General features: G+C 43.6%; 1 protein-coding gene across 1 annotated transcript; it reads left to right on the top strand.

The window, feature by feature from the left end:
* The first annotated feature begins 1,127 nt into the window (after positions 1-1,127).
* igfbp5b (insulin-like growth factor binding protein 5b) lies at positions 1,128-13,902 on the top strand. Its single transcript, XM_085136040.1, has 4 exons — positions 1,128-1,789; positions 9,651-9,859; positions 10,022-10,141; positions 10,806-13,902. Exons 1-4 carry the CDS (start codon positions 1,456-1,458, stop codon positions 10,941-10,943), a joined length of 801 nt encoding a protein of 266 aa, XP_084992166.1. The 5' UTR covers positions 1,128-1,455; the 3' UTR covers positions 10,944-13,902.
* Positions 13,903-14,649: the final 747 nt, after the last annotated feature.

Here is a 14,649-nt window from a genome sequence, read left to right on the forward strand (position 1 = left end):
ACGCACACACAGACACACACGCTGAAGCAATCAGGCACTGTTCTGCATACAGGCTATAAAATAATAGAAGCCGGCTACACTTCAGTTGTCAGCCTCAAACCCAGAGTTCGTGACATCTTCCCCTTCTCTCTCTGACTCTTCTTTCTCGAAAACATGACTCTGGGTTCCTTATGCGTGTGCGCGTGCACGCACGTGTGTGTGTGTGTGAGAGAGAGAGGGGGGGGGGAAGGTAGCACATTGGTGGGTTTCCCTTCTGGCTATATTTCTAACACAAATGGTGCCCAGTAGAAGCAACAGGTGCAGGCTTTAGAGTGGAGCAGGTATCCCTGTGGCACATCCCTGTGAGTGATATCTACACGTGAGAGTGTGTGTGTGTGTGGGGGGGGGGGGGTAAAACTGGATTCAAAAACGGCAAATCTTCTAAATGTAACTGTTCCAACCGTTTTATAGCCCTAAGTAATGATATCACGCACCTTCTCCCGGTTTCCACCCTGCACGCAGCATTGACGATATTCCATCCAACCCCGTGGCAAACACACAGCATTATGACTCAAGTAGGGGGTTACCGATGATCCCGTTTTTATGACCGCGGGGAATCGTTACCCTGAGGTAACGATGTTTCCTTGAGGCTTGAACAAAAGTTTTCGGGATAAAACGTTCACAAGTTAGAATGGATATAAAGCTCATTATTTTGCGCGTAAAAACGTATTTTCCCCTTTTTGTTTGGCGCCAAAAATCGTGTGTGAGATTTCCCCCAGAGTTTATTTCTGAGAATCAACAGCTGAAATATCCGTCTCCCTGTTTCGTTTTTTAGTGTGAGAATTTATTACAGAATACAATCGTGAACTACTTAAAAAAAAATCTATAGGCAGTACAGAAGCCTACAGGTTTCGACTAGCTGAAATGCTTTGATGAGGGCTGCTGTTGCCTTTTGCCTCTTGCACCTCGGCATCAGCTCAGCCAGGGTGAAAGAGCGATCCTCCTGCTCCTGAAAAAAAAAAGTTTGGCCGCGTGCCAAACTGCGGAACAAGTGCGCCTCCCCTCCCTGCTGTTTAGCGTATTCATAGTTAGGGGTTTGGGCTGTTTTTTAAAAGGCAAGGCTGCTCTCAAGTTGATCAGTCTGCTCAAGAAACTTGTAGTGGAGAAAGTACCGGAGTCCAAACAGACGGGGGAAGAGATTTTGTGCGCAGAATTGCTTTGCTCCAGCAGAGGACAACATTTCGGGGGGGGGGACATAGCGCATGTACTTTTAATTGGTCCTTTAAAGTCCTTCTGCAGCATTCACAGAAAAAACCATTAATGTTTTTTATAGATAGCAACACTCTTGGATAAAGACTCTTGGCTTTAACTGTAAAAATCGGATTATCTGACTGAGGCATTGTGTTCATTAGACCAAGCTACTTTTCCCCTCCTCTTCGCATTGAGGTTAAGCTATAGCTGAAGAGAACGCCAACAATGTTTCTGAGTTTTTGCCTCCTGGTGACATTTATCTTGGGGCTGTCCGGGTGCTTGGGCTCATACGTTCCGTGCGAGCCTTGTGACCAGAAGGCGCTGTCCATGTGTCCTCCGGTGCCGGTCGGCTGCCAGCTGGTCAAGGAGCCGGGCTGCGGCTGCTGCCTAACGTGCGCACTGTCTGAGGGACAGGCGTGCGGCGTTTACACCGGGACGTGCGCCCAGGGCCTCCGCTGCCTGCCGAGGAGCGGGGAGGAGAAACCCCTGCACGCCCTTCTCCACGGCAGGGGACTGTGCACCAACGAGAAAGGATACAAACCTGCCCACCCGCCCATAGGTAAGACGCTCACTGCTGGATGACTGAATGCATGCTTGAGAGCGAACGTGGGTTTAAAATGTGCGAGAAATGTAACTTCTCGTCTGCATCGGGACCCCGGGTGTTCTCTCTCCTCTGTTTATCAGTGTTTGTTGACATCTTGTCCCACGCCGGGATCCAGCGTGTGTTACTCTGAGAGGGGCTCCTGCAGCCTGAGGGACCAACCAAAAGGCAGCACAGTAGCCTGCTCTGTTTTATTAAATGCAAAAATCTCCCTCTTAAATGAAATTCAACCCCTTTTCCCAAGTTCTTCCCTCCTCACTTAGACCACCCGAAATAGTTCTCTTCCATGCAAAAGAAGCGCAGAGCCCTGGAGCGCGAGCAGCCGGTACCGGCGCGTTTGTTTGACATATGGTTTGAGGTGGCATCTAAATAAACTTTTATCCACCGCTTTGAATCAACTGACTGTAGGAGCTCATTCCGGCTCTCTGCGCAGATCACACATGCTCCTTCTGGTGTCAGGCTGAGCATCTAGCTGTAACACAGAAGTTTTAAAGGGCTGAATCTCCACAATAATAACACGGCGTGAACAAACACTCCGCTCGTGTCGCCCGGTGCCGGTTAATCTGCTGCGGGATCGACTCTTAGCTGTGGTGAACGCACATGGCGTGTCCCGGCTGAGCTGCGCCTGCAGTGCGGGGCAGTGGCTGTCAGACTGCGGTTTAGCGAAACCCGAAAGTGGTTGACAATGATCCAGACAGTCTCCGCTTTAAAATATTAACAGGTTTACAGTCTTTTTGAAACAATTTTCACGCGTCTCTTGACGCACGCACGAAAGGTGGCCGTGGACTGAATGTTGGTTTATTCTATGTAAGTAATATTCAGATGAAAATAGGGTTCATGCTTCAGCCTCCTTTAACATCCAGCTCTAACAAGTGTCTGTCAAAGCCCTCGATTTTCCATCCACACGCCAGAGCTGTTCTCTGTTTTGCGCCTTTCCCGTCCAACTGCTTAAACTGTGAAATCGATCGAAGGCTTCTACTGTATGAGATAAAATGAGCTGCCACTCTATAAACTTTGGATCTCTTTAAAGCAGAATTTAGGCAGATTTGGGGCTGCAGGCTACCCCTATGGGTGGTGTTTCGAGTCGGATTACCACTAAATCTGTGTGCGTGAGAGAAAAGAGAGAAAGACCGATATAGACAGACAGAAAGAGAGAGAGAGGGAGGGAGAAGGAGAGCTGGGCCAACAGTCTTGAATGATTTAAGATATTTCTGAGGGAAGCAGACAGGTCCACCTTCACTCAGAGTTTTAGCAGCTTGTCAACAACTAGATAAGTAGGTGGAAACCACAAAGGTTTTGGCTACAAGCCTCACTCTGTAAAATAGATAAAATAGATACAGAGAAGATAGATACAGATAGATAAGATAAGATAAGATAGATACTGTAAGATAGATACTGTAAGATACTGTAAGATAGATACAGAGAGATACAGAGAACCTCATGACTCCATCAATAGTATAAATGAGCCCAGTCGAAGGCTTCGACTGGGCTCATTTATACTATTGATGGAGTCATGAGGTTATGTCCACCCTGTGAGCAACCCCTCATCTCTCTTCTATGGGTCCATCTATGACTACCGTTTCAAAACACTCAGGCAATCACAGGTTTGGTAAAGCTTCAGTCAGTATGTGAAATGATGTAGTCGTTTGTGTTTGTTTTCCAAGTTTGTGTGTATTTGCTGCCACATATACTTGGGTGGGGCTGTGTGGGTCTCTGGGTGTGTATTGCATGTGATGACACCTCAGGCAGTTTTGTCTCACTTTGGTTTGCGCCGACACACGCACGCACACACCAGCAGAACCTGGCTTCTATGTTGGTCCACGGAGGTAACCGGAGCATCTTTTCCTGCCCCGGGCGGTGCATTCATTGCAGGGCTCTCAGTCACAGCGCAATGATTCAGCAGAATGCCTCCGGCACGCTCTTTCCTCTGAAGGGCCTTCTGTCAAACAGCTCTGCGGACGGGAGCTCATGAGGTGAGCTTCTGGTTTCCTGTCGTGTGGGGTTGCAGCTGTCTGCGCGCTGTACCAGCTGAGCAAGGCAAACACAGAGACACAGAGAGGAGGAGCTCAAGTGTCCACCATACTCGTGAGGCCACGAGAGCTGCGGCCCACTAAATACTGACTGGGACAGTCAAACAATGGCGGGGAGGAATCTTTGCTATCCTCTAGTCCCCCACTCCCCCCTCCCTTTTAAAGAACAAGAATCCTGGCCATCACTCTGCGTCTGGGTTCGTGTCCCAGCAGTGCATTAATTCATGTTTTGCTCTTGCACTGTGATCCCAGGAGTGGCTTGGATTGTAAGGCACAGGAGGTGGTATGTGCTCCCGGGGCACTTAGACTTTGTTAGCCCCCTGTAAGTGAATCAGACCCCAGAAAGCTTGCCAACAGATATGACTTCATGGCAGCAGGCCTCCCGTCCTTCAAGCTTCTGAAAAGGCCTTATGTTTTAACAGATTGCTCTTTGCCAAGAAACAAAAGATGATTAGGGAGTGGTTCCAAAACCAGAATACTCTTCTCACACATGGACAGAAATACTATGCTCCTTATTAGCCTAGCAACAGAAAACCTGCTGCCTTTACTGACAACTTTAATACTTTTACATTTGCCCTGGTCCTTAATGTGTGTGTAGATGCAGTTTTGAGCCGCTGTCAGACAGTTTCAGCCTCGGTGACACTTGTTGTCGCATAATTTTAGAATGCTATTCAATTCATGAGCATTACCATCTGCTTTTTCCACGTTCACATCGTCTCTGGCACGGCGAGTTATTCGGCTGTAGCTGAGAAAATGATGCAAACGCTGACTCTCTCCAACTGTAGACTAATGACAACCAGCCACGTACTCTGTCTAATGTGTATGTTGCATAAAGGCATGCCACGTTAGATATATCTCCGGTCACGAGTGACTCCAGCTGCCTCACAGCTTTATGATAGGCTCATGCCAAAGGAAAGACTGTATGCGGCTCTTCATCCATCTCACCTTGAACATCTGAGACAGTGCAGTGAAAGCTTACCATGCTGCAGCTCGTGTGCTGCAGGTGCTAGGCAGAGTTATTGGAAAGATCATTTTCCAAAGATATCACATGACCACTTGAAAAGCTCGCAATTCGTGGCAAAAGATAGCAAAGTGATTTCTCGGATGAGACACTGATACTACTGAGTTTTTTTTTTTCCAGGTACAGAATGAGAGTCAACACCACTGGAGTTGTTGCTAGCAAGCAAATACCCTCTTTGGCATGCTTGCTTGAATTCTCCCAATGAAATTTACAGTGGTATTTGTACAGCTTACCGGTCACTGACACCTAATCTGCCGGTGGCAACGGTTGTGAAAGAAATCAACTCTCAATGTAGTGCAGGATTTTATGATGATGTCACATGTGTTTAGGCCTGATCTGGATATTGTAATCTCACTCCAACATCTGGTTACATTCTAGACCAATAATCATATTACTGTCCTTATAGAGGAGTATTTAAAGTGAGCAGTACAACAAACTTCTAAAAAGTTTGGCTCCATTCTCCTAAACGGCCATGTAGTGATTCCTTAAACTGTACGAAGACTGATTCTCAGTTTTGATTTGAAGAAGCAGCTAGCTTCTCATCCACTGTGGACTTCTTTTCCTCCCCTCGTTCTCCCTATACAGTACATCCACTCTACAGCGCTTGATGCTCGCCAAAATAGCTTCTTCTGCCACTGGGGAGTCAGAACGTCGTCACACCCAGCAATTGTGTTGTGGTAATGGTGACCCAAAAAGAGGTTGCGTCTGTCCATGTGGCTTGTTGAAAACCAAATTCAGATATGGGATGAGACCTCAGACCAAAATTAGCAATGTAGAGTAGAGCAGCCATGCGCCTTACTCTAATAATTTACTTTTCGAATGCTCTGCAACATAAAACTGAACGTTTAGCGTCACGGAAGCTGTAAACAGGTCAGGAAGTTTGCTTACCTATAGCAGCATTTCCTTCTTTGAAAGCTTTTGCATGCTCTCATAGGCCCTGTTTTGCAATTTATAATCCTTGAATTGTTCTTGCTGCTATTTATACCATGCATTCAGAAAAGCAGGAAACTTTTTGATTGCAATGAACATATTCTGAATGCACAATACCATGGGAAGTGTTATTTCCTGCATATTCAGAAGCTGATTGAGAGCGTGCACAAGGCCGAACAACAGAAATCCCAGTGAAACAACAGGACATGCAGGTCAAAACATAATTCACTTGCACTTGTGGTTAAAAAAAAAAGAAAAAAAAAACTGGACAGAATATTTGATAAAGTCCAGATTTTCTCACTGTTCCAGCTGGTTTGGAAGTGAGCCTTTTTCAGTCATCAGTCTCTTAATCCTTCTCAAGAAACCACCGCGCATCTGTCATGTAATGTGCAGAGGACGTATCTTGTTGGCCTGTTTGGATCAAAATCCCTTAATGAAAACCCAAACGGCTGTTCGTGCCAATTCATTACTTTTTGCCACTGAAACAAACTCTTCATTTTATCTGAAAACTCTTTTGCCACAAAAGAGCTCCGCAACTGGCAACGTTGCCATAATTTGGACCCATTTCCTTTTCTCATCAGATAACTTTTCTGCTGCTGCACACACTCCTTAGCGACTCCCACAATCCCTCTTGGCTTGTTCACACCTCCTTTTCTGCTCTAGAAACTGCGGGGTTATTGGGCCGTGCCCTTGCTTTCAAATATTAAGTAGCGGAGGCAGTGTGACACAGAGGGATGGCTTACTAACGTTGTGCTTTATATAACAGATGCCCTTAGGCTCATTTATCCCCACAATTATCTTGTCCTACCCCCAGATGAGATTAAACAGCACCTCTATTCACCGCTCTCTTACATCTTGTAAAGATGTAATTTCAGATGCAGGGCACAGACTGACGTTATCAAAGGCGAGACGTAACAAACGTGGTGTAATGTTGGGAAATCCAATGGAAGGTGGGAGAATCCATTGTCCTGTTTTGTTTTTTTCTCTAAACGATGTTGTTACAGTCTTAAAGACCCAGTGGAGAGAAAAATCAAAAGAAGGAGGCAGCTTATCTTTCATTCTTGGACTTGTGCCCATAAGAAACTTGGGATATTCATGAAGCATAATTGTGTGCAGATGTTAATTTTTAAACAGAGGAGTATCAGGTGCACCTCCTTTGGCTACTCCACTCCTCTTGCCCTAATGAAATCTTTAGCTCGAGCGGAGGGAGAAGCGATAGCGGCACGGCTTTGGGCTCGGCTGAATGGAAGAGATGCACATGACTTGGCTCACTTGGCCCCCGTCCAGCATCTTGGCCAAGTTTCAGGAGTTAAACACAGACCCTCTAAGACTCCTTTACAAGCTGGGTACCCTTAGCATGGAAAAACTGCGTTTTTGTGGCAGAGCCCAAGAGGCCACATCAGAAAAGATGAATTTTTGTGATTTTTTTTTTTTTTTTAGCGCAAGCGTGGAAGTCAGGCACCATTGTCCTTTCGAAAGCTGCATGAATTTTTTGAAAACCTTCATCTGTCCCGCATTGTTAACTGTATTCTCTCCAGACAGGCATGTTCTCAAAGCGACCGACTTCGACCATTTATATGCCCCAATGAAATTACACATGAAACAAGAATGCACGTTTAAAAAAAAAAACACAGCGCGTTTATTTTCACCAGGATATTTTATTGCCAGATATGTGGCATTTTAATCAAGCGCCCTGAGAAAGTATTAGACTGTACAGCAGAAATAAAAAGGTTTTCCAAAGTGGTCACATGCACGGTGTACATGAGAATGCTTGTTTGACGTGTTTATTTATAGCACGCAATAGCCCCTTAGTCTGAGCGGGGAGACACAAGGACATATCTAAACACAACCTGAGGCCTGCCAAGTCATGAGTTGCGAGATTAATTTCAAAGAGACGGCAGTGCAGCGCAGAAGCCAAAGACCCAATTCTGGTAATCACCCTGCCTCCAGCCCCCACCTCCCCCTCCCCTCCCAAAGACTCCCAGACACTCATGCTGTGTCAGGCTCTTTGAACATCAGTTTCTCTGAGCTCGTATCCTTGTTACGTCTCAGCGCCTTTCTCCAGGCTGGCTCTCTACCAAGAGGCCAGTCAGAGTCATGCAACTTGTTAAGTCACATTTCTAACATATTCTTATATTCATAAGTAACATATTCATGTATGGAAGTTGATTTGTCTTCCAGCAGCAGTTGGCCATATAGTTTGCAGCCAACATTCCTCTTTGGTTCAGTGCGCCTGGCCTCGTGCACCACGGCGGGTTTCCTTGTCAGATAAATATAACCAGGGTCATCCACTGGCACCATGGCTTCAGCCATTTGGGGCCTGGCAAAGTCCCCACAATAACTCAGTACTTATGGTACAGCTAAGCCAAGAGGGGGGAAGTGGAGGGCTTGTTTCTGTGGCCTCAAAGAACCTCTGGCTGGGGGTCCAGGCTTAAGAGGCTGAGCCCCAAAGATAGGAATAGGGGGAGGGGAGGGTTTGGGTTAAGGATAAAGGACCTCAACCTGTAAATATCCTGTCAGAAGGGACTTTCAGATCTCTGAGACTACAGTGCCCCCTGGGGGAGCTGGAATTACATCTAAGGACTGGATACAGTGTGACACAAATGGACAAGCATTTATATGATTCCGTGGTGCAACTGGATTTTCCTGAGCTTGACATTTGAATCAGTTTAATATGGGACACGTCGCTATAAAGTTACTACACACAGGGGCCTCAGGCCCGGTTGCAGTTTAGCCCAGATAACATGTTAGCAGTTTTTTCCATGCAACATGTGATCCAGGCTTCCCAATTAGTAGAGCTCTTTATGCTCATAAATATCATTGTGTCTGGATTGTGTGTGAAGGCATGTTTCACTTTTAAACTTATGAGAGGATGTGTTGTTGGTAGACTATAGAGCAAAAATGTTGTGCATATTTTTCTACATATTTTGTGTCTTTTTCCCTCACAGATAGCCCTGAGCTCAAACATGAATGCAGGATTTCAAACTTTTCCAGTTATAAATAGAGCAAAGGGCCTTTGATAAGTGGGGTTGGGTGAAAAAAGATGATTTAAAACCGAGCTCTTACCAGTAGGAGTTCATCAGCTGTTGGCCAGAGCTGCAGCCTTCTCTCCTCCCTACACAAATGTTAAACAACAGTTGGCACAAACTCTGGGGAAAAGCACCCACCTGTTATTGTTTGTATGTGGAAAGGACTGACAGGCAGGATTTATCATTTATGCAGATGACTATAAAATAATGCAAAATAACATCCTAAACTTTGATTTTTTTCTCTTTGTTAAACAAATACAAATCTCATGTCACTGTTAATATTATACATTAATATGTGATTAATGTCATTTGATAGGACATTACCTCCACAGAAATGTTTAAAGTTCCAGTCAAAACAACTACCATGAAATGATACGAGAAATGAGTACGAGATAAAAGTGAGAAGGAACTTTGTTTGACACTTAGTTGCGTCTCTTTCTCTTGCTCTCTGTGTATATAGCATATAAAAGCTAAATTAGGTATTTTAAAGATCCAAATATGAGTTTATTTTTCTATTTAAAAATAGATTTCTCTGATTCTTTAACTAAAAAAATCCAGTAATAATAATGCTACCACTGGGCTCCCAACATTTTCTGACTTCTCTGAACTTTAACGTAAGAGACGAGCATATTACGCTACGTCCAGATGAACAGAATCAGCTTTTTGGGATTTCCTTACCTGAATGATTGAGCACGCATCAAGGCACTTTAACTTAAGAGAATTCCAGTTACACTTGCTGGATGCGCATAAAAATGTAATTTTAAAAAAAAAGTAACCTCTTTCTGTTGTTGCTGTTTTTTGTGGTGCAGATCGCGAGTCCCGAGAACACGAGGACACCAGAACCACACAGAGTACCGGCGGGGTTAGACCACCACCACTCTATCCCAAAGAGATTGTGAACAGCAAAAAAGTCCTTGCAGTGCGCAAGGAGCAGAAGAGGAAGCAAGGCAAGCAGCGCATCATTGGCTCAACCATTGATTACTCTCCTCTGCCCATTGACAAGCATGAGCCTGAATTTGTAAGTATTCCATGTGCAAAGTTTCATGTGGGTTTTTGCGGTGTGACATGAAATCAGGGCATATATTTCAACGATGTAGTCTTTGAAATATATGTATATGTATATCTCAATATACAACTGGTAGTTGTTTGGTTAATAATCCTGTGCTGCATTTCTCTAAAGGGTCCATGCAGGAGAAAACTGGACGGGATCATTCAGGGAATGAAGGATACTTCTCGTGTAATGGCGCTGTCTTTGTACCTTCCCAACTGTGACAGAAAAGGATTCTTCAAACGCAAACAGGTCAGCCTTGATTCTTTAAACCTTATATAGCCTCACACCACCCTTTGAGCAAGCATTTGACCAACATTTAAAACTGCATAATTTCATAGTTATTAAACATAGTTATTTCAGTGGAATGACAGCAATCAGTGGACTTGCTTGCTAGCTGTTAGCTTTAGCCCTTTTAGAATTCACTCAAGCTACTAGGCTATATCCCCAGGAAATGCAAATAAACTTTGTTATGATGATAGTGGTAAGTTCAGGTTAGCAAGCTGCCTCGAAATACTGTATCATTCTACCACACAGACACAGGTGTCTGTTAATTAGAGCTAAATAGCTAACAAATAGTTCACTTACAAAAAGCAGTGCACAGACCTCTCAAATGGAACAACATCAAAAATGCTCCAAAGGACATGAACATCCTAAACCAAAGAAGTCAAATACAGTGACTCCAATTAGCAGTGCTGGAAGCTAGCAGAGAGCTAACTATCATTCACCAATAACTCAGCCCCAGCTCTAAAAATGCAGTTTATCCTTGCTAAAATATAATTCTCCCCCATAATTCAGAGTTGCTAAGAAAAATCCCCACTTTGTGGTTATCACATAGTCGGAAAATAGCTCATTTAAATGTAGGCCTTTTAACATGGGACCTTGCTGGATTAACTCACTGTTTTCTTCTCCACAGTGCAAGCCATCTCGTGGCCGCAAACGAGGCATCTGCTGGTGTGTTGACAAGTACGGTGTTCAGCTCCCCGGCACAGACTACAGCGGAGGTGATATTCAGTGTAAAGACCTGGAGAGCAGCAGCAATAACAATGAGTGAAACTGGGAGGGCCATTTTGACCTCCCCCGTCCCCCAACCCTTAACCACCACGTGACCCAGGGCCCACGCCTCCTCTCTGAATCACACCTGTATGCTCCGCCCTACGCTCACTTCAAGATTTGTTTTTTCAACTTAAAAAAAGAAGAAAAAAAATCCAATCACAAAACAACAGGCTGAAAAAAGACACCTGTATTTTTTTTCCCCTTTCTTTTCAGTTGACCAAGCACTCTTCTCTAAATGAGGGTGAAAGTCCCAGAAGATTTACTAGATCCTTTGACTATTATGATCACGGGACCGCCCTTCTATGAGCCTGCTCCCTTGGCTGCAGATCCATGAAAATATATGCAACTAATGGATATATTTTTATAGAAGCTGTGGGTTTGTGTGAGGTGAAATTAAAACAATTGTAAAGAAGAAAAAGAGAGAAACAGCATCAGGCTTATTGATTGAAAACACATCAGTTTTAGGCCATGGAACATGATGCCACTGTGGAGCTGACGATTGGCCAGAGTAATTTGTTTTTATCTGTTCTCCAAAAGAAAAAAACAAAGAAGAGATAGGGATATGCTGTAACAGTTGACTCTATCTTGGTTCTGTCAGAGCACTTATGAATAGGGGAACCTGCTTGGATATGTGTAAAAAAGAAATCACAAAATGATGCGTGCATGTGTACAGTTTGAATGTGTGGTATGTATGTTGGTATATGACGGAGTGAGCCTATTACAAAAAAGAATGTCCTTTTTTTTTCCTTTTTCTTTTTGCTTTTTTCTGATTTTGTCACAAGTATTGCTAGAGCTTGAAGTGGTATCGGGACTGGCCTTCTCTTAATGTAAAAGCATATCTTGGAAAAACAAAAAAAGACAAAAAAAAAAAGCAAGTAGACCATCACAGATGAATCTATGTATGTGGCTCTTTGACAATGTAGCTAGCCTGATATGCCAACTGTGCCTATTTGAACAGACATTGCCATGCAGGGCGACACAGAGCTTAGAGAGCACCGCTGGCTCTACTGGTGAACTAAACGTTTTCAGCTTAACTCTGACTCAAGTCTGACTCCGATCATGAGTGCATGCAATCCAGCTTCCCAGTCGGGCCGGCCGCTTCTCTGATCCATTTGTGTGAAGTGTAGTTTTGTATGGTTTTGTTTGTGCTGTTTTCTTTGCCTTCAGTGAAGTAAAGACCACCCACTTTTGAGCCATGTTTCTTTATCAAGTGGTTCCCCCTCAGTACTGCTACTACAGTGTAACCATGGTGTATTACATTACTTTTAAATATAGTTACTGAATGTTTGTTTTTCCTGTAGAAACAAAGTATGAGAACAATGTAATTGTGCTTGGGGGGAAAAATAGCCTGTAAAGGATTCTTGTAGGTCAACTACAGGGAAGTCAAAAAAGCTAACAATCTGAAATCCTTCTGCTTACATGCCTCCACACGGAGGTTATCTACCTTTATCTAAGTGGGGCATGATCCAAACAAAAAGGTTACAGGTTATAACAGGGTCTTTAATAGAGCTCTCTCTGTGTGCAAGTCACAGTGCCTTCCTATATGCAAAGACATTTAAATACTGACGTGAAAGTGACATGGATATCATGCGGGGCAATTTTCAGATACTTGATACGACAATAGAGGTTCTGATTAAGAGAAGAACAGTGAATGTGGTAGGTCCTTTGAAATGGTGTCGATAATATGTTGCAAATCCATTTGTAATCTCCGCCTGGGGGTAGTTCTGGACAAAAATGATGTGTGAGGAACTGCAGTCCGTTAAACCTCCTTCTTCTCTTTGACAACCAATAAGCTAAGATTCATGCTTCTTCATGTGAATGCCAATGTATATGATTGCCAGAGAGGGGAAGCCAAAGGATGTTTGGAGGTAAATCGTGTTTTAGGGCTTTTTTTAAATGCTTCTGCAGATGTGTGCATCCTAAATGGCTTCCAGTTGGGAATACATTGTCAAGGCTCCTTGCCCCACTTCCAACACCAAATCCCCGCTACCACTTTCGAAAATAAGCAGCTTGCACTTATTTCAGTTACTCACTATTGATATTGACACGCGGCAACATCCTGAGATGTGGTATCATGAAGTTAGTTTAACAGCAAGAACAACAAAAAGTAAAAAAAAGCTAAATGTTGTGTTATCTTGTGCTTACCTTTCAGAGGTGGTGCTTTGAGGTAATATTTGTTGACAGGGGCTGTGAAGCCCATGCCTGGGACCTCCAATACAGCAGCATCTTTTAGGGAAAAGTAGATTGAAAGTAACACAGCTAGAGATGTTTTCATGGCCTATTGCACAGAGATGACAGCTGAGACAGAGACAGAGGAGACAGGGAAGAGGGAGAGCGAGCGCCATGGGCAGTGGTCATGATCAGGGCCTAGCCACTTCCCCGATGTGGGGTCACCAATTGCATGACGTTAGATACAGTTAGCAGGACAATAACTGGGAGTCGTGGAAATCCGAGGAATGAAATACTGCAATCAGTTTAAATATCTGAAATTGGAACTTGGCAAATATCAGCGTTCCAGTTATCTCTTTAATTTCAATTGCAGGTTGGAATTCAGGATTCCTGTTTGCGAGTAGCAGCTTCCTCAGGTTTCATATCTCCTACTTGGTTTGAATTTCTATTCACATACTTCAGTAGTACAGTAACTACAGTACAGCTTTTATTTCTGAATACATAACACTTTTTGGATGTAATGCGACGATACAATTGGTTTTCGTAATTTGGTGTTCACTGGCTTGTGAAATCGACCCATCGGTGGCAGGAGGATAGCAGGAAATAAAATGGTCAGTATTTGGAGCTACATAAGACAAATAAGAAAAAAAAGACAAAAAAGCTCAAATTATTAAAGTGAATATCACTGTGTAATATTTATTCAACTTGTAATTTATGTACTCTTTTAACCTTTGTCTGTTTTTGTTATGACAAAGCATTTATTTAAATAAAGTTATGTATTCATTTAAGCATTCTGCGTGAGGCTTTCATTTCTAGCACTGCATTTTTAAGGGGAGTAAGTAGCTGTAAACTGGCTTGAAACATACAGTTTGAGCGGGAATCGTCCTGATTGTAAGCACTAACTAATCTCTGAGGCACGAACTGTTAAACCTCTTAGACATAAGTCTGAGACACCCAGGCTACACTACAGGATCTCATCCAGCATGCAGGATGTGACTTTATAAAGCCTCGCCTGAAGGCAAGTCACCTGGTTTTCAACACCATAGTCAAAAAGATTACACCGGAAGAAGGAAGTCATTTAACATGAGTTTGAACTTCGGGGGGGGGGGGTAACATCTACAGGGGCCGGCTCACTATTCAAATGACTGGGAAGAAGAGATCTGTAGCCTGAAGGAGAGTTAATCATGTTATGGAAAACCTGCCTTTATCAGCACTTAAAGGAAGAATGCGCTCCCTGTGACACACCTCTTTACACAGGCATATATATCCAGTTGCGTGCATATGGAAGAAACAATATGGTAATCTAAATGTGAAGCAGTTTCACCATCCAGGTGTTTGTCACAACCATCTTTTGAAAAACATGATATAAATGCACTCAAAGAGCACAGATACCAGTTTTTGATTAGCTGTTGGCTTTCAGTTAAACATTAAAGGGCTCTAAGGACATGTGCATGCATCTCTGAAGATGGGTGTCTGGTCATTTTTATTCTCTTGTGGCTTTAAGGAAGTGACAGAATAGGACTTTTCTTTTTTTA

Source organism: Neolamprologus multifasciatus, chromosome 16 (assembly GCF_963576455.1).
Source record: "Neolamprologus multifasciatus chromosome 16, fNeoMul1.2, whole genome shotgun sequence".
Taxonomy (NCBI): Eukaryota; Metazoa; Chordata; class Actinopteri; order Cichliformes; family Cichlidae; genus Neolamprologus; species Neolamprologus multifasciatus.